The 21,474-nt window shown below is 38.0% G+C and overlaps 1 protein-coding gene across 1 annotated transcript in view; it reads left to right on the top strand.

The window, feature by feature from the left end:
- PPP2R3A (protein phosphatase 2 regulatory subunit B''alpha) overlaps positions 1-21,474 on the top strand; it is a 212,856-nt gene that overhangs the window by 51,030 nt on the left and 140,352 nt on the right. The window contains exons 2-3 of the mRNA XM_043474125.1: positions 4,513-4,652; positions 17,521-19,979. Coding sequence (XP_043330060.1) covers positions 17,988-19,979 — 1,992 coding nt within the window. The 5' untranslated portion in view covers positions 4,513-4,652; positions 17,521-17,987. The remainder of the gene's footprint in view (positions 1-4,512; positions 4,653-17,520; positions 19,980-21,474) is intronic.

Genomic DNA, 21,474 nt, shown 5'->3' with positions numbered 1-21,474 from the left:
GAGATTGAACCCAGGTCTCCCGCATTGCAAGTGGATTCTTTACCAGCTGAGCCACAAGGAAAGCCAAAGAGTACTGGAGTGGATAGCCTACCCCTTCTCCAGCAGATCTTCCAGACCCACGAATTGAACCGGGGTCTCCTCATTGCAGGTGGATTTTTTACCAACTGAGCTATGAGGGAAGCCTGAACATGTCAAAAGTGGTTTGCAAAGTTGCATGCTAGAGATTCTTTGCTGAATGATGCTTTATGGTAGAACAGTTGAATTTGATAGCAATCAAACTGAGACATTAATTAAGAACAATCAACACTACACTGCGGGAGAAAGCCAACTTAGTCAAAATATCCAAATCAATAAACATTTGAAAGTCATTTACACCAGCTTGGTTATGTTGAATGATTCTGCATAAGTTAAGCGAAAAAGAACTTCTTAACCATATTTACACTTGTGATTCTCTACTGAAACATAACCAGAACATTCCATTTTTTAAGACAAATTGTGATAGGTGATGAAAAGTACATACTGTACAATAATGTGGAACAGAAGAGATCATGGGGCAAACAAAATGAACCACCACCAACCACACCAAAGGCCAGTCTTCATCCAAAAAAGGTGATGTGGTGTATATGGCGGGATTGGAAGGGAGTTCTCTTTTATGAACTCCTTCCAGAAAACCAAACGATTAATTCCAGCAGGTACTGCTCCCAGTTAGATTAACTGAAAGCAGTGGTCGATGATAAGTGTCCAAAATTTGTGAACAGAAGCTCATAATCTTTCATCAGGATAAGCAAGACTGCATGTTTCTTTGATGACCAGGCAAAAACTGTTACAGCTTGACTGGGAAATTCTGATTCATCTACCATATTCATCAGATATTGCAACTTCAGATTTCCATTTATTTCAGTCTTTAAAAAATTCTCTTACTGGAAAAATTTCAATTCCCTAAAAGACTGTAAAAAACCACCTGGAACAGTTCTTTGCTCAAAAAGAGAAAAAGTTTTGCAAAGATGAAATTATGAAGTTGCCTGAAAAATGGCAGAAGATAGTGGAACAAAACAGTGAATACATTGTTCAATGAAGTTCTTGGTGAAAATGAAAAATGTGCCTTTTATTTTACTTAAAAATGGAAGGAACTTTTTGGCCAACCCAGTAAAGCAGATAACAGCAGAACTATTCTAATTTCAGTGGGAAATGGCTAGTATTGGCAGCTTCCAAGGGAACTCTGACGAGCTCAGTTTGTAATTCACAGAGCCCAGCCAAGCGCTGGAGGAAGCGAGGCCTGAAGAGGGTCCATGAAGTCTTAAGGTGGCGTAGCATCTTACGAGAAAGGTTCAGTGCGCTCTGTGTTAGAGCTCATGTGCCACTTCCTGGGAAAGCCGTGGTTGTGGACGGTCACCAGAATGGCACTTGGTTTCTCCCTGGCAGTCCACCCACTGCTTTTGGTTGTCTGGGTGCTGTCTTTGACATTCTATCTGTTCTGCAGATGTGAAGATTTGAAATTACTTCATTTTTAGTGTGTGTTGGGCTGCAGTCTTTTCTTTTTTTTCCAGCTTCCCTTTTGGAAATTCTTCATCCACAAAGAATTCCAGAATCAGACATTATTCATCTTGTGTCTGGAACACTAAAATCTCTTGAGCTTCCATGTCTTACCTATTTCCACCTTTAAAATATTGAAAATACTGCCACAGCTGAAGTTGGTTTTATTATTTGCTTGCTGCTTGCTTCCTTTATGCACCTTTCTTATTATAGAGCTTTAATGTGCCTTAGTAAAGAGCTGAACAAGTAAATTTGGTATGTCCACAGATTGTATCTAGGATGTATGCCATTGATTTTTATTTTCATGAAAAGGTGTTTTCCTATCTTAAGTGGAAAAGGCAGATAATAAACTATAATTGTCTCACTCTTGTTTTAAAAATTGATAAATATTTGCAAAATTCCACATGTCTATTCATGTGTATGTTTATGTGTGTGTTGAAAGTCAAAAAGGGGGAAGATCTTCATACTGATACTGTCTCTGGGTGTGATCTTTATTTTCCTCTTTGTATTTTCTCTTTCTCTTTTTTTTTTTTTCCAGCAGTCATGTCTTATTTCTACAGTCATTACTTTTACAAAGATTAAAACTGTTGTTTAAGAAATAAACAGTTATGACTTCGATCTGTCAAATCTGTCAAACCAAGCCACGTTCAAAGCAATTTCAGACTCCTCCTCAGCTACTGCCATCCATGCCATCTTTTGGGATTTTTCTCTGGTCTGTTATTGTCCCATTCAAGCAAGTTTTCCCCTGACTCAGGTTTCTATTTATTTTACTCCAAGTTCCTGGTCATCACCTAGAATTGCCCACTTGCCTCTGGAGAGCTTCTCTGCTCACTTGTACCACAATAAACTTGTCAGAAAAAGAAAGGTGGATGTAAAAATTATGTTCTAAAAGGAACTGTCACTAGAATATGATTTCCATCAAGACCCAGAAGTGCCCCCCAGTATACCCCTGTATACTCCAGTTGAATGAATTGATTTATTCTTTTTTGCCTCATTTATTTTGTAAGTTCCTACAGTCAGGAGCTTTGCTTGTTTTCTGTGATACCCTAAACATTTTGGGTACTTAAATAAATAGTCCTTTTTTCTTTTTAAAGATCCGTAATTACCTAATAAAACTGAATGCAGGATCTGTTGTCAGCTTTGGCCAGAATTTGTACTTGCACAGGGATACAGAAGAGAACAGGATTTAAAGATAACTTATGGACTTCCTCTGTGACTCTGTGGTAAAGAATCTGCCTGCCAGTGCAGGAGACGCAGGTTCAATCCCTAATCAGGGACGATCCCACATGCTCTGGAGCAGTTAAGCCCACGCACCACAACTTTTGAGCCTGTGCCCTAGGGCCCGGGAGCCACAACTACTGAGCCCACATGAGGCTCCATGGCAAGAGAAGCCACAGCAGTAAGTAGCCCCTGCTCCCCACACCTAGAGAAAAGTCCACGCAGCAACAGACCCAGCACCAAACAGAAAGAAAGAAATTTTAAAAAAGAAATAAAGGTAACTTACATTCAGGTCGTACTCATAGATTTGTGATCACGGGTAGTCACATGAGCCTTTGAGCTGCCTTCATTTACAGCCTCACTGTAAATTGTCTTCTGAAATCTCTCTACAGAGCCCTCCTACCTGCTCTGCCTGGCTTTGGTCTCGCTTCCCCAGCCCTGTCCTCCGCGGCGCTACACAGTGATACGCCCACAGTGTAAACCTGACCGAGGCCCCCTTACCCCCACTGAAGCCGCTCAGGGATTCTCTGATGCTCTTGCCTCTTCCCCACCCCTTTAGTGGTAGCACCTAGAAGCCTCTCTTCACACTTGACATTGAAATAACACCAAACTCCCAGGAGCTCCTCATACCTCCCAGGCCACCTCCTGCCTGGCCCTCTTTATCCACAAGGCATCTTCCCTTTCTTTCAACAGCCACTGCTTCTGCTCCATTCCAAACTCGGCTTGGCAGTCCTGCTCTCTGGGGTGCCTTCCTTGATATAAAAAATATTCTTTTCTCTGCCTACTTACACTGTAAGCTCACTTGAGGCAAAATTATAGCATTTGTAGTTTCCTTGTCTTGAAGAGTACCTGGCTTGTAGTAGCATCAAATGTTTATTAAACTGGGTTGTATATATTTTCTTCTAAATCATCCAAATGATTTTCATCTACAGAATGTGATTTTATCTTTATATGATCTGCTCCAAAATAAGAAAAGCCTTAGAAAAGGGGAACATATGAATCAGAGTAACTTAAAATACTACCAGCAACAGAGATAGCTATTGTTGATGTTTTGGAATGTATTATAGAGATTTTTTTAATTATAAAATGGTCAAAGTTTAATCACCAGACTTCCCAGGTAGCTCAAAGGTAAAGAATCCATCTACCAATGCAAGAGATGCAGGAGACTCCACTTTGATCCCTGGGTTGGGAAGATTCCCTGGAGAAGGAAATGACAACCCACTCCAGTATTCTTGTCTGGCAAATCACATGGGCAGAGGAGCCTGGTGGGCTGCAGTCCATGGGGTTGCAAAGATTCAGACATGACTGAGTGAGTGAGCGTGCACACATGCACAAAGTTTAACTTCATGATTTGCCACTTAGAGCAAATACTCAGAAATCAGTAGTTTTGCAAATTACATACATTAAAAATTAATAGCCAGTTCAGGGACTTCCCTGGTGGTCCAGTGGCTGAGACTCCATACTCCTAATGCAGGGGGCACAGGTTTGATCCCTGGTCAGGGAACTAGGTCCCACATGCTACAACTAAGAGTTCATATGCCACAACTAAAGCTCTTGTGTGCCTCAGCTAAAACCCAGCACAGCCAAATACATTAATATTTTTAAGAAATTAATAGCCAGTTCATTGTGCTTTCCACATAAAAAAATACAGAATAGATTTTGGGTAAAATATTGCTTTTTTGTAATTCAAAGCAAGAAAGAATGTTTTGCTTTTCTTGTGTTCCCTAGACCCCAGAACCATCTCTTGTCCTATTTTTCCAGAAGAGAAGGTGAATCCCAGTGAGGGCATTGACTTGACCATCTTACTGAGCTTGTCAGTGCAGAAGTAGAAGCTTGGACAAGGAACTCCTGCCTGCCCTGGTGCTTTTTGCCTCAGCCACATTTCCTCCTTCTCCACTGAGGTAAGGAAAAAAGTAAGTCTTTAAGCACTTCCTAGTTCCTGTATGCTCAAATGAGGCCTGCTGCTGAGATGTTCTTATTTTACTTTTAGCCTCATCAAGACATCAGTGTTAAACCTAGAACATTAATTGTTCTTTCATGTTCATATATATAATTTCTTTGAGCATCAGAAAAATATTGCCTTCTATGAGATCTCTTATTTTCTCAACAATTTTTAAAGTGAATACAACAGATAAAATATTCCAGGTCTCCTTTTTTTATCCCACAAGTAGCTCTGTAGTATATGTTTTTGTATCCCTCTAAACTGTTCTCTTGGGATCAGTTTCCATACTGAGTCATCCACTACAGAGTGTCGGTGTTTTCCAGGCAGATTATTGTATTATTTCTAAATGACTCATTCCTTCTGAATCATCACACCTTGTGTACTCTGTTAAAAAAAAGTTTTAGGCGCTTTTCTACAATTTTTCCCTATCTAGTCTTCAGAATGTCCTATTTAAGTAACACGGATATTCAAACAGTTGTCCCTTGCGTCTATGATTTATGCAGATCATTTTCTTCTTGAACCCTTTCATCAGCTGAGATACGTGGTGGAAGTTCTTTACCTCATACTCTCTGCTCCAGATGTTTCCTGAAATAGAACACACAAATAGCAACATAAAAATTTGTGTAACATTCTCTATTTTCCATCATTATATGTATGCTGTTTAAGGTTTTATTAACTCCTCAAATTTCTACATGAAATGAGGGAGAAACATGTACAAAAGAAAGGTATAGTTTTAATGTTTATTAGTACACAAACTTCTTCGGAATTCAGAATATTGGAAGAATGTAGCACTTTCCTCCCTTGACTTCCATGTCACATTTGGCTGGTTCTCTTCCTCCCTTTTGAAAATTCATTCTCTGTTTCCTTCCTTGTATCCTTCTCTTCACCCTGTACTTATCAGGCTTCCTCAGAGTTTTGTCTTTGTCTCATTTCTCATTCTGTGCAGATCAGTCTTGTCCACTCTTGTGGCTTTAAAACCTTTATCTGGTACTTACTCCCAAGTTTTTATTTTCAACTCCTGTCTCTTTACTGCCATGTATATTCATCTGAGTGGGAAGTATCGCTTCTGGATGCCCTACCAAAATAGCCCATGCCTGAAGCTGAATTTCAGTTTTCTCACCCCTCTTCCATCACATTAGCAAAATAAAGGGTAAAAATTATATGACCATCTCAGCAGGTTCAGAATAGATATTTAACAGAACTAAACCACTTCATGAGATTTTTAAAAAATCTCAACAAACTAGAAATAGAACTTTCTCAATCTGATAAAGGATATCTACTAAAAAAGCTGCAGCTGTCATTATGGTGAAAGACAGTACTTTTCCCTAAGATCAGATACAAGGCAAGGATTTCTGAACTCACATTTCTATTCAGTTATAGTTCTGAAGATTCTAACCAGTGCAGTAGTCAGTAAGGCAGTAAGTATTGGAAAGGAAAAAAATAAAACTCTCTAGTCTCAGACAGTACGATTGTCTATATGGAAAATCCCAAGGAATTTACCACCCCCCCCAATTATTTAATAAGTGAATTTAGCCAAGTGGCAAGTGATAAGATCAATATCATAAATCAACTGTAGTTTTCTATACCAACAACAAACACAGTGGAAAATGAAATTAGTATAACAGTACCATTTGTATTAGCATCATAAAACATGAAATATTTGGGAGTAAATTTAATGAAAGGCCTATAAACATTGCTTAGAGAAATGAAAGAGTTTGTAAATATATGGAGAGATACATTTATGTTCATGGATTATAATGATTGGAGACTTGATATTGTTAAGGTCTCCATTGTCACCAAATGGAGATTTAGATTAAATGAAATTCCAGTTAATACCCCTGCATGTTTCTTTGTGAAAACAGGCACAGTGATTCCAGTATCACTATGGAAGTGCAGAGGACCTAGAATAGCCAAAACAATTCTGAAAAAGAAGAAATGGTGCATTTACATTATTATCTTAAGGCTTATTATAAAGCTACAATAATTAAGACAGAATGGTATTGGTAGATACAAAGACAAAAGAATAGAAAATCCAGAAATAAATCTATATGTATGGTGATTTGCTTTTCAACAGAGGCTCCAACACTGTTCAGTGGGGACAGGATAGTCTTTTGAACAAGTGATGCTGGGTAATGTTGAAATTCAGCCTCATACTGTACATGAAAATTAATTCAAAATAGATTATAGACCTAAACATAACACTTGAAACCCCTAAAAACCTTAAAGCATCTGTGACCTTAAGATAGACAGAAATCCTAAGACAGGATACAAATTTATTAACTACAGAAGATAATTTGATTAATTAAATTAATAAAAATTAGTAGAATTAAAATCTCCTACTCTTCTAAAGCTACTGCTCAGAAACTGGATAGGAAAGCCACAGACCACAGACAATATCTACATCTAAAATATGTAAATGAGCTTTTAGAACTCAGTAGTCAAAAGCAACCCAAAAGATTTGAATAGAAACTTCACCCAAAAAAAAGATGCATATGAATTGCTAATAATAAGCATATGACACTTTGTTGTAGAGCAGAAACTAGCACAACATTATAAAGCAACTATACACCAATTTTTTAAAAAGCATATGAAAATTGCTCAACGTCATTAGTCATCAGGGAAATGCAAATTAAAACCACAGTGGGATACCACTTCACACCTGCTAAAATGGCTAAAATTAAGGAAACTGACAAGTATCCAAAAGTTTGTAGGGCCACTAGCGCTCTTGAGTGTTGCTGATGAGACCATAAAATGGCAGAACCACTTTGAAAAACTATTTTGCAGGTTTTTATATAACATACACTTCTCATGACTTATTAATTCCATTGTTAGTTACCCAAAAGAAATGAATGCTTATTGACAAAAAAGACTTTTACTTGAAAGTTCTTAGAAGTTTTAATTCATAATAGTCCAAACTAGAAACAACCCAGATGTCCATTAACTGAATAGATAAGATGAATTTGGGTATATTTAATTATATAGTAGAATATCCACTAAACAGTAAAAAGGTGTATACTATTGATGCATGCAGTAACATGGATGAATCTAAAAGCCATTATGCAAAATGAAAGAAGCCAGACTGAAAATATATGTACATCTCATATATACACATCCTCAGTCATGTGAAGATCTAGAACTGGCAGAACGAATCTATGGTGATAGGACTCAGATGAGCAGTTGTCAAATATTTCAGGGTAGGAAAATTGATTGGGAAGGGGCACAGAAATAGTTTGAGGACAATGTAAATTTTCCCTCTCTTTTAGGACAGTGGTTCTTGCTAAATCTCCTTGAACTATACATCTAATATGAACATTTTTACTCTGTAAATTATACAGCAGTAAAGCTGATTTAAAATAAAAGTGAGACTCTAAGAGCTGAGAGCCTTCCCAGGTAGAACTAGTGGTAAAGAACCCACCTGTCAGTGCAGGGGGTGTAAGAGGCGCGAGTTTGATGCTTGGGTCGTGAAGAGACCCTGGAGGAGGGCATGGCAGCCCACTCCAGCACTGCCTGGAGAATCCCGTGGGCAGAGGAGCCTGAAGGCTAGGGTCCATAGGGTCGCAAAGAGTCAGACATGACCGAAGCGACTTAGCACACTCTCAGAGAGCTGAGAGGAAGCTCTGTTTTGGAGTAGCAGTTGTCAATTAGTGAACACAGGGGGAGTGTTTAAAAGTTTGAAAGGAATAGAGTTCCTTTGTCAATTAGGTGATCATGTGATTAGATGGGCTTTCTAATCTCCAGAAAAGAATTCTTTAACCCATAGTGGGGGCTGGGAGCTGGAGATAATAAACCTGGTTTTGGTGACTGACCTGGACTTGAGCTGGGATAAGGAGACTGGTGGGCTTATTCAGAAAGTAGACCTTTAGTCAATTTTAAGTCCTTTACCATCCTCTCTGTATGTGATGGCCTGAGGTTGATGTTTTTCTGGTTCAGGTTTTTTCACCAACAAATAGGATTCCTGTCTTAGCAGGAAAGGAGGGAGGATTTTCTGAGTTTGTGGAGTAAGAGTGGGGAGAATTCTATTCCTTTCAAACTTTTAAGCACTCCCCTTGTGTTCCGTCCTCTACCCTCGCCCATTTTCTGTGATTCTTGGTACCTTCTAACCTGGGCCTTCTGGGGTTGTGCAGGGGGAATTGGTTTGTTTGTCATTAGTATCCCTTCATTCTCTACTCTGCTAAGTCACTTACTATCCCACTGCAGTTTTCTGTCTTCATATACAGTGATTTGGGGCTACTGATGTTTCTTAGGTTCTTTGAAGATCGAGTTTACATTCCTATTTTTGTTCTTAATATTTGAAGGAGACCTTAAAACTATAAAATCCATACTGTACATTTTCAGCCTTACCAATACCAAACTCCTGCTACTTCTCCAAACACGCAAAGCTCTCTCTTAATTATATGGTAGAATATCTATATAACTCTGTACCTTTGTTGAATTCCTTTTTGCTTATATGCATGTGCGTGCTCAGTTGTGTCTGACTCCTTGAGACCCCATGGACTATAGCCTGCCAGGCTCATTGGGATTTTCTAGGCAAGAATATTGGAGTAGGTTGCCATTTCCTTCTCTAAGGGATCTTCACCACCAGTTAAATCCCATCTTCACCTGCTAAGGCTCTCATCCTTCAAAAAAAAAAAAAAAATCCAGTTCTCCCTTCTAACTTTTCTTGTTGGCTGTCTCTGTACCTTTATTTCATAAGAAATCCACTTCGGGATGTTTGCTCTGAAGGAATACCAGGAGCCACTGGAGAGTACTTGTTAACACAGTCACACACCAATTAACGTGGAGGTAATAGGAAGTGTTGAATGAATGCTGAACCACTTAGAGTGCATATGAACCACTTAGACAGAAATTGGGAAAACAGACTCTGGCCCATTGTGGAAATGAAGGAACAGAGAAGATGAAAGGCTTGGGGGAGGTGGGCAGGCAGTGTGCAAGAAGACCTGAGGAGGAATAAATGTAAATATTCAAAATATCATCTCTTAATTTCCCTCCCTCTCTGCTTTCTACCCCTGATACAACATGTTTAGACTGATATTTCATCAAATTGAACATTGTAAAACACTCATTTCATGTGCCACTTAGAAAGAAAAATCTCAAACTAGAATACAATGCTTTCTTATCATTTAGGACTTTTTCTACTTAGTTCTTTTGGACTTCTGTTGACAGATATTTTTAATTATACATACCTCTTGTGCATACATACATAGTCTTTGGAACTATGCCATAGTCTTTGGGGTTTGTTTTTGAAATCTCACTTACTGAGGTTACCAATGATCCTCACACTGGCAAATTCAGTGGGTAATTTTTGTTTTTTCTTGATCTCTCAGCAGCACCCAACACTAACGATCTCCATTTTGAAAGTTTCTCCTTCAGCATCCTTGAAAGTTGTTTCTTAGGATCCCTCCTAAGAATTCCTTTCTTCTCTTTAGCCCAGAAATGTCTATGATCCTCAACCCAGAGCCCTTCTCACTATATGCACACACTCTGAGTGAGCTCTCAGAGCTGCCTCTCCCACGCAGATCTTGCTGCTGACCTGAAGGTTTTTACATTCACATTTTATCCACTCATCACCACTTGGATGATCCATGTGTGTTACCTCTTCAAACAACATATTCAGAATAAAACCCTTCATGTTTTCTATGACCACCTCCCATGAAACAAAAACAAAAAACGTGTTGGAAGTGATAACCTTAGTCCTCTAGTACCTAAATCAGAAACCCAAGATTCTTCCCTTTTTACTCTCTCCTCCTCCTCTTCTGTGAATTCTTTCTCACTGACTCTTTAATCAGTGCCTTCCTGTTTATTAACTTCTGCCACCTATTTGGTTTAGAGTCTTAGCACTTATTGCATGGATTATTACATTAGCCTTCTAATTGATTTCCACACTTTCACTCAACTGCTGGAATGTCTTTCTCAAACAGAAACCTCATCATGTTACTTCCCAGCTTAAAAGTCTTTGTTTCTTTTCCCATAGTTTTCAGAATAAAGTTCAGATTGCTGAGGTTAGCACACAAGACAGTCTGGGGTCCAGTTCCTGCCCCTCTCTGGTTTCCTCCCCTCTTGCCTGTCTGTACACTCCCCCTCCCACCTCACCCCCAGTGAAATCAGCTGGAACTATCATTGTTCTGAACTCACTGTGCCAGGTTAGGCCTCTGAACCTTCACATGTATGTTTCCGTCTAGAGTATTCTCCCTCTCCTTCTTATCTAATTCTCATTAGTTAGAATTTAGAACTCAAGAACAGGTATATCCCTCCCTTATTTGGGGAAGCCTTTCATGACTTTGAGGTCTGATTTAGATACTCTCTTTTAAAATGGACAAAAGGGTTTGAAGAAAGGCTTTGTGAATGAACACAAAATGTCTACTAGGTAAATAGAAAGATGTTTAGGTGCAGATTGAAACATGCACTTCATTTTTTCATCTATCAAATTGGCAAAGATTTAGAGTGGTATCACTCAAGGAGAACATGGAAAGATGGGCCTACTCCTACACTGATATTGGAAATATAAATTTGCCATTTTTCTGGAGAGAAGAAAATAGATGTATGTTTCTAGAATCATTAAAAATAATAGGCATATACACACACTCCTTTTGGCTTAGCATTTTACACCTTGGAATACATCCTAAGAAAATAACTTTTTTGTAAAACATACTTTCACAAAATTTCATGATGTTCATTCATAAAAATATTAACAATGGTTATTTCTGAATTGCGATACGAGTAATTACAGCGCTTTTCTAACTTTTCTGAGAACATGTATTAATTATGAGAGCAAAATGGAAAAGAGAACCCCCACCTTTGTGCTCCTGCTCCGTGCTGTACTTGCCTCCCTGGTTGCCCTGATTAAACAGTGAGTGTGCTGAGGGCCATCACCAAGAATTATTCAGCATCATCCCACCAACATCTGGCTCAGAGTAGAAAATGCTGGATAAGTGAGTTATACCAGTAACAGCTAACAGTTATTGAGTATTTCCGGTGTCTTAGGCATTATCCTAAGCATTCAACATATTCACTTAATCCTCATGAGATGATTACTATTATTATCTCTGTTTTGCAGGTGAAACAGGCTGATAAAAGTTAACCAACTTCTGTAAGGCCACATAGCTGTTGGTGGCAGGTTTGGGATTCAAATCCATGCAGACTGGCTTTTATTGAGAGACATAAGATAGCATCATAGTTCTGAGTTAGATTGTTTCTCTGATTAAAAATAATTGGATTAGACTCCATGTCTAGGATTCTAGCCATACAGTTGGGCATCAGTTGAATCATGGTCTAAACAAAAAGGCAGAGTTTGATACCCACAGAATCTGAACCAAATACCAGGAGAGTAATCTCCATTTCTTTTACCTTAAAAAAAAAAACAAAAACGCCAATCATTTTACACTGTAAACTTCTTATTGAAATTGGTGCCATCCCTTGGGATTTAGTTTTATGTTCCCTCTCTGTGATATTCATGTCCCTTCAAAACTTAAACTCAAAGGCCTAAATTTTTAATTAGTTCTTTAGCTCTTCCTCCCACCACTTCTCTTTCTCAGTAAGATTACTTATGACAGGGTCATCAGATTTCATTTTTAAAACCTATCAGTCTTCGTTTTTGTTATATCTTCTCTTTTTTTCCTTCATATTTTCTTTTAAAGTCTCAGAATTTCTGAAAGCTGCCTTCCTACTAACTGGGACTATACTGCATAATATGGTGGCCTCTAACCACATATGGCTTTCAAAGAAATTATTTGGAATTAATAAGAATAAGCAAAATATTTAAACACTACTTCCCTAGGGACATATGGGACTGGTCAGTAGCACAGGATAAAAGATGTTCAACATCATTAGCTAGAAGGGAGATGTAGGTTAAAGCTCCATTGAGATAATACAGCACACTATTAGAATGGCTAAAGTAGAAAATACTGGCAGTCACAAATGTTGAAAAGAATGTGGAATCATCCATCTCTCTCATACATTACTGGTGGGAATGTAAAATGGCGTAGCCACTCTGGTAAATAGTTTCTTATGAAAATATGCTTAACATTCAATCTAACCATCAGACTTGTAAATAACCTGTGGTTATTTACCATAGAGAAATGAAAACCATGTTTATACAAAAACTGAAGCTTTATTTATAATAACCAAAACTGCAAACAATATAAATATCCTTAAATAGGTGAATGGGCAAACAAATCGTGGTATATCCATACAATCAGTAGACTCAACAATAAAAAGGGATGAACTTGAAATGTTCAGTAAAGTGAATGACTCTCAAAATCACTGAGTTCAGTGAGAGAAACCAATATCAAAAGCTTAAACACTGTATGCCTTACATAAATGTTCTTGAAATGACAGAATCGTAATGATGCAGAACAGTTTAGTGGTCTGTTTACTGTATGACTACAAAAGAGTAGTGTGAGGGATTCTGAAGAGTGAAGGGGTAGTTCTGTATCCTGACTGTGGTGGTACTTACTGTAAAAGGAAGGGAGGAAGTAAAGAAAAGGAAGGAGTGAGTCATATAAAACTGGTGAAATCTAAATAAGGTCTGTTAATGGTCGGTTTCCTGCTTTTGATCCTTGTGGTGTGGTGATATAGTTACCATTGGAGGAAACTGGGGGAAGGGTACACAGGAACTCCATATATTATTTTTGTAACTTTTCTGTGAGTCTAAAATAATTTCAAAATTTTAAATGTTTAACTAAATAAAATTAAAATTCAGTGCTTCAGTTACAGTAGCCATGTTTAAAGTGCTCAATAGCCACATGTAGCAGATGGCAGCCATATCATGGCAGACATGGAATGTTTCCATCAATGCAGAAAGTTTTATTAGGCAGCACTGGCTAAAAGCATTATGTCTGACTCTAGCCAGTATTCTCTCCCTTGATTACTTCAAATTCTAACATCACAACAATACTTTCTTGTATTTTCTGTCATGTTACCTTATTAATTGGTTGTTTTGCTCATTTTCAAACCTAGAGAAAGATTTCTCTTTAGTTTCTCAAATTTCAGAGAAATAAAAGAGTCATGTCAGTTTAGGAATTTATCTGACAACTGTTTTAATAGTTTAAATTTAATAGCTTAAATTTAATATTTAAATATCCAATTTAATCTGGATATTTAAATTGTCTTAACAGTTCTGTATTTTGCCTCAGGACCACTTTTATCACCCATATTAAGATATAGTCCTGGGACTTCCCTGGAGATCCAGTGATTAGGACTCCATGCTTCCACTGCAGGGGGCACAAGTTCTGTCCCTGGTCAGGGAACTAAAAATCCCGCATGCCATATAGCATGGCCAAAACAAGCAAAAATGATACAGTCTTAATAGCTCTCATACAGTTATCCTAATATACTTTATTGATAGTGTCCTTTGATTTGCCTTCTCTTTTACCCTTACCCAAAAACTCTTTCAAAATCATGGTTTTCTGAAAAGGCACATAGTTTTTTGTGTTTAGTGGTATTTCTTCCCTGTCTCCTGGATGTACATCTTTTAAAAATGTATTTCCTTCCATTGCTGCATTCTAGTCTTTTGCCCCATAACACTTATTCCTCTTTGGCACTTTTGCATTTTCACTTAAGAATTGTTGGGTAGGTACTCCCTTGTGGATCAGTTGGTAAAGAATCTGCCTGCAATGCGGGAAACCTGGGTTCAATCCCTGGGTTGGAAGATCCCCTGGAGAAGGGAAAAGCTACCCACTCCAGTATTCTGGCCTAGAGAATCCCCTGGGGTCACAAATTATAGTCCATGGGGTCACAAGGAGTCAGACATGTTTGAGCGACTTTCACTCATTCCCTTTACTATGGATCTTCCTTATACTTGAGCTTCAGCCAACCTGCACGATATTCAGCTTTATAGTTTTATATGAACCACCATCTTGGATTTGAAGGCAAGGAAGTAGAGGACAAAACAATGGCTCAAGATCCATTCACATAGCAATAAAGTTGAGACACTGAAGGAAAAGAAGAATGGGGGCGAAACACTGAAGGAAAACCACAAAGAAAGAAAGAAAGGAGTGTTGGAATTACAGTTTATATGTTTGTGGAAGGAAAATCTGAATATTATAGTGATTTTAGTGTTTCTTCAAAATAATTCATAAGTTTACTGTAATTATAATCAAATTCCTATCAGATTTTCCTTAAAACCTGACAATGCAGAAATTCATCTGGAAGACCATCAAAGAATATTGGAATATAAAAAGGAATCACAATTCAAAATATGAGGGAAAAGTCAGGTGGTAAAACTTAATGAGACAACAGTAATTATGATAGTATAGGATTGGCATAAAAACAGAGTAATAATCATTGAATCTAAGGAGCCAAGAAATATATCCTAAACAGTATAAGAATTCAACAACATAAAGGGTTCTTCATGAATTAATTGTATTAACCATATCTGATTTCACTGTCTCAAATACAGAAATTAGCAAAGGATTTGAATAGAAACTTTACCAAAGAAGAAATATAACAAATAAGCAAAATAAACAGAATTTTCTAGGATTGAAGAAATGAAAACAGTCAAGTTCTGCTTCTCATTATTGAATGGGTAACTGTTTTTATTGTTAAAATACCAGTGCAGTTCTTGGTATTGTTAAACTGATGCGCTCTTTCTCTGCTGTTGTCATCTCCTACCTGTCATTGTCTTAGTCCACCTTCCTTGATGCAGTAGTATTGCACACTCTTATCATTCAACAAGTCATATTGGCTCTAGCTTTGAAATATATTCAGCATTTAAGATCCCCTGGAGAAGGGGAAGGCTACCTACTCCAGTATTCTGGCCTGGAGAAGTCCATGGATTGTATAGGCCATGGGATTGCAAAGAGTCAGACACGACTGAGTGACTTTCACTTGCACTGTGCCTCTCCTGGTTCAAGCCCTCCAGCCTTCTTACCTCATTTACTGATATAGCTCCTACCTGTTTCCTTATTTCCTGTCTTGCTCCTCTACAGTCTCTTCTGAACACAGAAGCCAAAATCACCAATTTAAAAATGTAAGTCTGATCGTGTCATTCCTCTGCTCAGTAGACATCAGTTGTTTCCCAGCTCACTCACAGTGAAGCCAGATTCATCGTAATAGTCTACAGGCTCTGCACGGTTTAGACTCCCACCTCTCCTTTCTGGCCTCTTCTCCCACATTGCCTACCACCTTGCTTTCTCTACTCCAGTCACTTAGCCTCCTTGTCATCCTTTTAGTAAGTCAAGCACACTCATAACGCAGGAGCCTTTCTACTTTTGGTTATTCTGCCCAAGATGATTTAGCCCCAAATACCTCCTCAGCCTGCTCGCTCTCTTCTTTCAGATCTCTGTTGAGATATCAGTGAGGTCTTCCCTGACTGCCTTTTGTAGCCCACACCTTCTCATTCTTTCTAAAACCTTGTTGTGCTTCATCTTTCTCTGTTGCACATACCACTGTCTAAGTTAGGTTCACTTACGTGTTTTTCTTTTTCCAGCTAGATAGTCAGTTCATTCAGGACAGGGACTTTATTCACTGCTCTATCTCTAGCACTTGGCAGGTGCCTGTCACACAGTAAGCACTCAGTGTTTATTGATTAAGTCAGACATTGGCTGAACCTTTTTATTTTGTTTTGTTTTTTAATGTTTTTTCTCTTTTTCTTTTTATTATTTTTAATTAGTTTTTATTAGAGGATAACTGGTTTAGAGTACTGTGTTAGTTTCTGCTATGCAGCAAAGTGAGTCAGTTATACATATTTTATAATAGTTTGTGTCCCTCCATCTGGCAGATATAACAGTTAGAAACATATGTATCTAACAACAGAATATCAAAATACAGAAAGCAAAACAAACTAAGGGAGAGATAGAAAGCTAAACAATAATGTTTGGAGAATTCAGTACCCCCCCTCCCACTTTCAATAATGGATGGGACTACTAGGCAGCAGTGGATTGAGCCTTTTTGGACAACAGCTTACAGCATGATTTAAGTGCCCTTTTTAAAAAAAAAAAATAAGAGAATGATTAAATTCTATCCATTGATGACAAGAGAGGGAGATCTGCTTGTGGCAGGGTCTGAGAGGATGAGATCAAGATCAGTAATAAAGGTTGTCTTTCTCTCTCAGAAAGAGTAAGAAAAGAGATGAAGGTAAGGGAATAATTTCCAAGTGTCGAGGAAGTTGTACAATCAAGAACAAGCACTGCGTGTCAGCCATCTTTAAGAAACCTAGGTTGATGGAAGCAACATCAACCTGTCCTGTTGATGCAGGACAGTAGCAGAAAATAAGGTTATGTGTGGATGGGAATAGTGGTTGAAAATGAGTCAAAGAATTTAGGCCTGCCATGATACATGTTAGAGATCAGTAGTGTGAATTCTTGATCTGTCAGAGGTGAGAAAGCTCTCTATATCCAAGCTAGTCAGTGTCATGTTAGGAAGCAAGAAGGGTGGGATTAGAAATGCCAACTGAGAGGCAGTTGTAACAAGGCAGAGTTGAGGTAATACTGTAGTTAAATTACTAAGTCATATCTGACTGTTTTGCGACCCCATGGACTGTAGCCCACCAGGCTTCTCTGTTCTTGGGATTTTCCAGTAAGAATTCTGGTGAGGGTTGCCATTTCCTCCTCCAGGGGATCTTCCCGACTCAGGAATCAAACCCACATCTCCTGCATTAGCAAGTGGATTCTTTATCACCAAGTCCCCAGGAAAGCTGGTAATACTACTTTAGGTAATAAGGAGTATAGGATGTAATGAAGCAAAGGCTTGAATCAAAGATAAGCCATCATTCATGTGGCAAAGAAAAAGATGATTAACTGCATGTGGGATACAAAAGAAGAGGAAATAAAAGATTCTGTCAGTATTAAGAGATTGTATTTCCTTTAAATTGTTTTCTTTTTTCATTATAGGTTTTCCTGTCATTCACAAAAAAATGGATCATTTAAGCCTTTGGAGGACTCAGTTATCACAGTACTTCCATACTATCAACTGAGATTTATGACAGTACATTTATGACCATAAATGTCTGCATCATAGAACTGCTGAAGAACTAAAAGAGAATATTCTTTATTCTTCTTAAAATTTATTCCTAAAAATAATCCTATAGTATTATGATATTACTAAATGAAACTAGAAAGCACAATTATTAAATTATTAGACTTGCTGATAGAAGCACGCATGTGCAACAGCTACTGTATCTGACAGTTACCAAACCTCAAATTTTGATGATTTCCCTTTGTGGGAAAGTCATTATATTTGCAAGAAACCACTGAACATTGTCAGTCAAATATATTTTTAGCTGAGTGTCATTTAGGAGAATTTACTTGAAACAAGTTCTGGAAAATTCTACATCCTGCCACCCAGTGGATTTGCTATTATGGCAGCAACTTACAGACTTGTGGTTAGTACTGTGAACCACTACAGCAGTGTGGTGATAGACCGGCGTTTTGAGCAAGCAATACATTATTGCACTGGAACCTGCCATACCTTCACACATGGAGTTGACTGCATTGTGATACATCATAGTGTTTGTGCAGACCTCTTACACATCCCTGTATCTCAGTTCAAAGATACAGATCTGGACTCTCTGTTTCTACCCCATGAAAATGGGTTTTCCTCAGCTGAAGGTGACTATCCCCATCAAGCCCTCACAGGCATACCCAAGGTCAGGAAAGGATCTACATTTCAGAGTACCTGTAATTTAAAGGACATTGCAGGAGAAGCAATCAGTTTTGCCAGTGGGAAAATAAAAGAATTTTCCCTTGAAAAACTCAAAAACTCTAACCATGCCACTTACAAAAAGGGAAGGAAAGTTAAATCTGACTCATTCAATAGGAGGTCAGTTGATTTTGACTTGCTCTGTGGCCATTATAATCATGATGGGAACTCTCCATCGTTTGGTTTACTCCGGAGTTCCTCAGTTGAGGAAAAATCTTTATCCCATAGAAACTCACTTGATACAAACCTGACTTCAGTGTTTCTTCACAACTTCTCTGAAGAAGACCTGGTTACTCAGATTTTAGAAAAACATAAAATAGATAATTTTTCTTCTGGTACAGACATAAAGATGTGCTTAGACATCTTGCTAAAATGCTCTGAGGATTTGAAAAAATGCACAGACATCATAAAACAGTGTATAAAGAAAAAGACAGGGAGTAGCATCAATGAAGGAAATGGTAATGATGCAATTTCTAGCTCTGAAACTGTCTATATGAATGTAATGACCAGGTTAGCATCCTACCTGAAAAAGCTACCATTTGAATTCATGCAATCTGGGAATAATGAGGCTATAGATTTAACAGAACTGGTCAGTAATATGCCTAGTTTACAACTGACTCCCTTTTCCCCAGTATTTGGCACTGAACAGCCCCCTAAGTATGAAGATGTTGTCCAGCTCTCAGCCCTTGACTCTGGACAGTTTCAAACTATAGAACTGCAAGATGACCAGCACAGTTCTAAAAAAACAGATACTATAAAACCCATTCCAAATAACTCTACAAATTCCTTATATACTTTAGAGATAAGTGATCCCAGAACTCTAAAAGATGTCCAGCTTCAGTCACAGTCACTAACTGTAAATCCTTTAGAAAATGTTTCTTCTGGTGATCTCATGGAAACCCTATATATTGAAGAAGAGTCAGATGGAAAGAAAGCCTTATATCAAGAACAGAGGACAGAAAATGGACCCTCTCAGGAGTTGATAAAGATAAATGAAGATAGAGCAGAATTATCAGACCATGGTACTCATCTTAAAAAATGTCCTGCCTCAATGCAAAATGAAATTGATAAGATATTTGAGAAATCAGTTGTTAGTCTACCTGAAGAAGATCTTAAATCTAAAGTTCCTAAAGTTGAAGAGGGAAATCACAGAGATTTTATGAATTCTAACAGTCAGGAAGAGATAGATAAATTGTTAATGGACTTGGAATCTTTCTCACAGAAGATGGAGAACTCTCTAAGAGAGCCACTTGCTAAAGGTAAAAGTTCTAACTCTCTAAACAGTCAGAGTCAGTTGATTGGTCAGCTCCCAGATCTTGAGCCTAAATCTAAAGTCTCTTCACCTACGGAAAAAGTGTCACCTTCCTGTCTAACAAGAATTATTGAAACCAATGGACACAAAATAGAGGAAGAGGATCGAGCCCTCTTACTGCGGATTCTAGAGAGCATTGAAGATTTTGCTCAAGAATTGGTTGAATGCAAATCGGGCAGAGGGAGCCTATCACAAGAAAAAGAGATGATGCAAATTCTACAAGAAACCTTGACAACTTCCTCCCAGGCCAATTTATCAGTCTGCAGAAGTCCTGTTGGTGATAAAGTCAAAGACACTACCTCAGTGGTTTTGATTCAGCAGACCCCAGAGGTAATCAAGGTAAGACCTAACAATCTTCAGTCCCAAGAAGTCTCCAAAGAAATGTACTAATGTTTGCAAAATTTAGAAACAAAAAATTTTTTGTCAGTCATTTTATGTTCCACTAAAGCTCCTACCCTACACTAGGCATGGTCTCACCAAGTTCGGTGGAAAAAGCTAAAAAGCAAAGTCTTTATAGAGTTAAGCAGATTGCTTTCAATTTTCTTCCCCATACCCATTATCTTCTTCCTAGCTCTGTGACCAAAGGAAAGTTACTTAGTCTTAATATTCTCATCTGTATTATGGGAATAATAATGATCAAGATAAGTCAGGTGAAGCACAGGCAAGGTGCCTTACACAAAGAGTTATTTAATATTAGTTTCACCATCCTCAACCAGTAAGCCACTCTTCATTGCATGCCTTTGTGGACTACAAGCCTGTGTAGAACTTAAAATCTAGTTGCTTTGAATTTACCCTGCTACTGATAGCATTACTTTTGAATAATCCTAGAAAGGAAGTTATCTGCCCATTTGTAGCTATGTATATGTGTCTTAGCACAATAGGATTATTCTTATTCGTTTTACACGTCCAGCGCAGTTGGTAAGAGGGCTCTGCTCCACCTCGTGCAGGGACCCAGACTGATGGATGCTCCATGTTCCTACAGCTGCCCCATTGCCCCATCTGGAAGATGTGGCTTAAGAGTTCACTGAAGAAGGCTAAGAAAGAAATGGAGCTTTTAACCACCTTGTCCCACTCTTGACATAATTCCCGTCTCCTCACAGCCCAGTGATTCCAACCTGAAGTCTAAGAATCATATGGGAGCACATAGAATATTTGGTGAGCTCTGTCTCTACCATGTGAATACACTATACGTGTCAACGTGTGTGAATTCAGACATGAAGCGAAGTCAACAAAACTAGTTGTAAAATAATGATAGGAATTATTAGAGGTATTTATATTGTATAAAAAGTATGAATAAATACATGGATACATCAGGTACAGTGTTCAGAACAGTGATTAATCCATGGAAGAAGGAAGGGAGATAGAACTGAGGAAGCGTGCACAGGGCCTCAGTAATGTTTAATCTGGTGATGAATCACCAGTATTTTGTCATGCCATATTGTATGTCTTTAATATAATAAATTTTAAAAAAACAAATGGATATTAGAGATGTCATATATATGGCCCAGTTAAAAAACAAGTTATTATTTTCTTATAAATACATTAATATTTTCATTAGAACAAGAAAAAAATCCATATTATGATCAGACTAATAATTTTTACCTCATTTTTTTTGTGGCTGTTGTACACATTTTTAGTTACCAGTGACGCTAAAGTTTAAAACAGTACATATTTAAAGTGTTAAATAACATAGGTCTAAAAGATCCTCAGTTGTCCACTGAGCATTACTGTGAAATCTCTGTGAGTCTCTTCATTCATGGATTCATAGTTGGTAATACTCTTTTGTTAACATGGGTCAATGCCGAAGGGGAAAAACTATGTCAGTTAATTAGAA

The sequence above is a fragment of the Cervus canadensis genome, chromosome 7 (assembly GCF_019320065.1).
Source record: "Cervus canadensis isolate Bull #8, Minnesota chromosome 7, ASM1932006v1, whole genome shotgun sequence".
Taxonomy (NCBI): Eukaryota; Metazoa; Chordata; class Mammalia; order Artiodactyla; family Cervidae; genus Cervus; species Cervus canadensis.
Note: the sequence above shows the minus strand (reverse complement) of the source record. Positions and strands in the feature narration are given on the sequence as shown.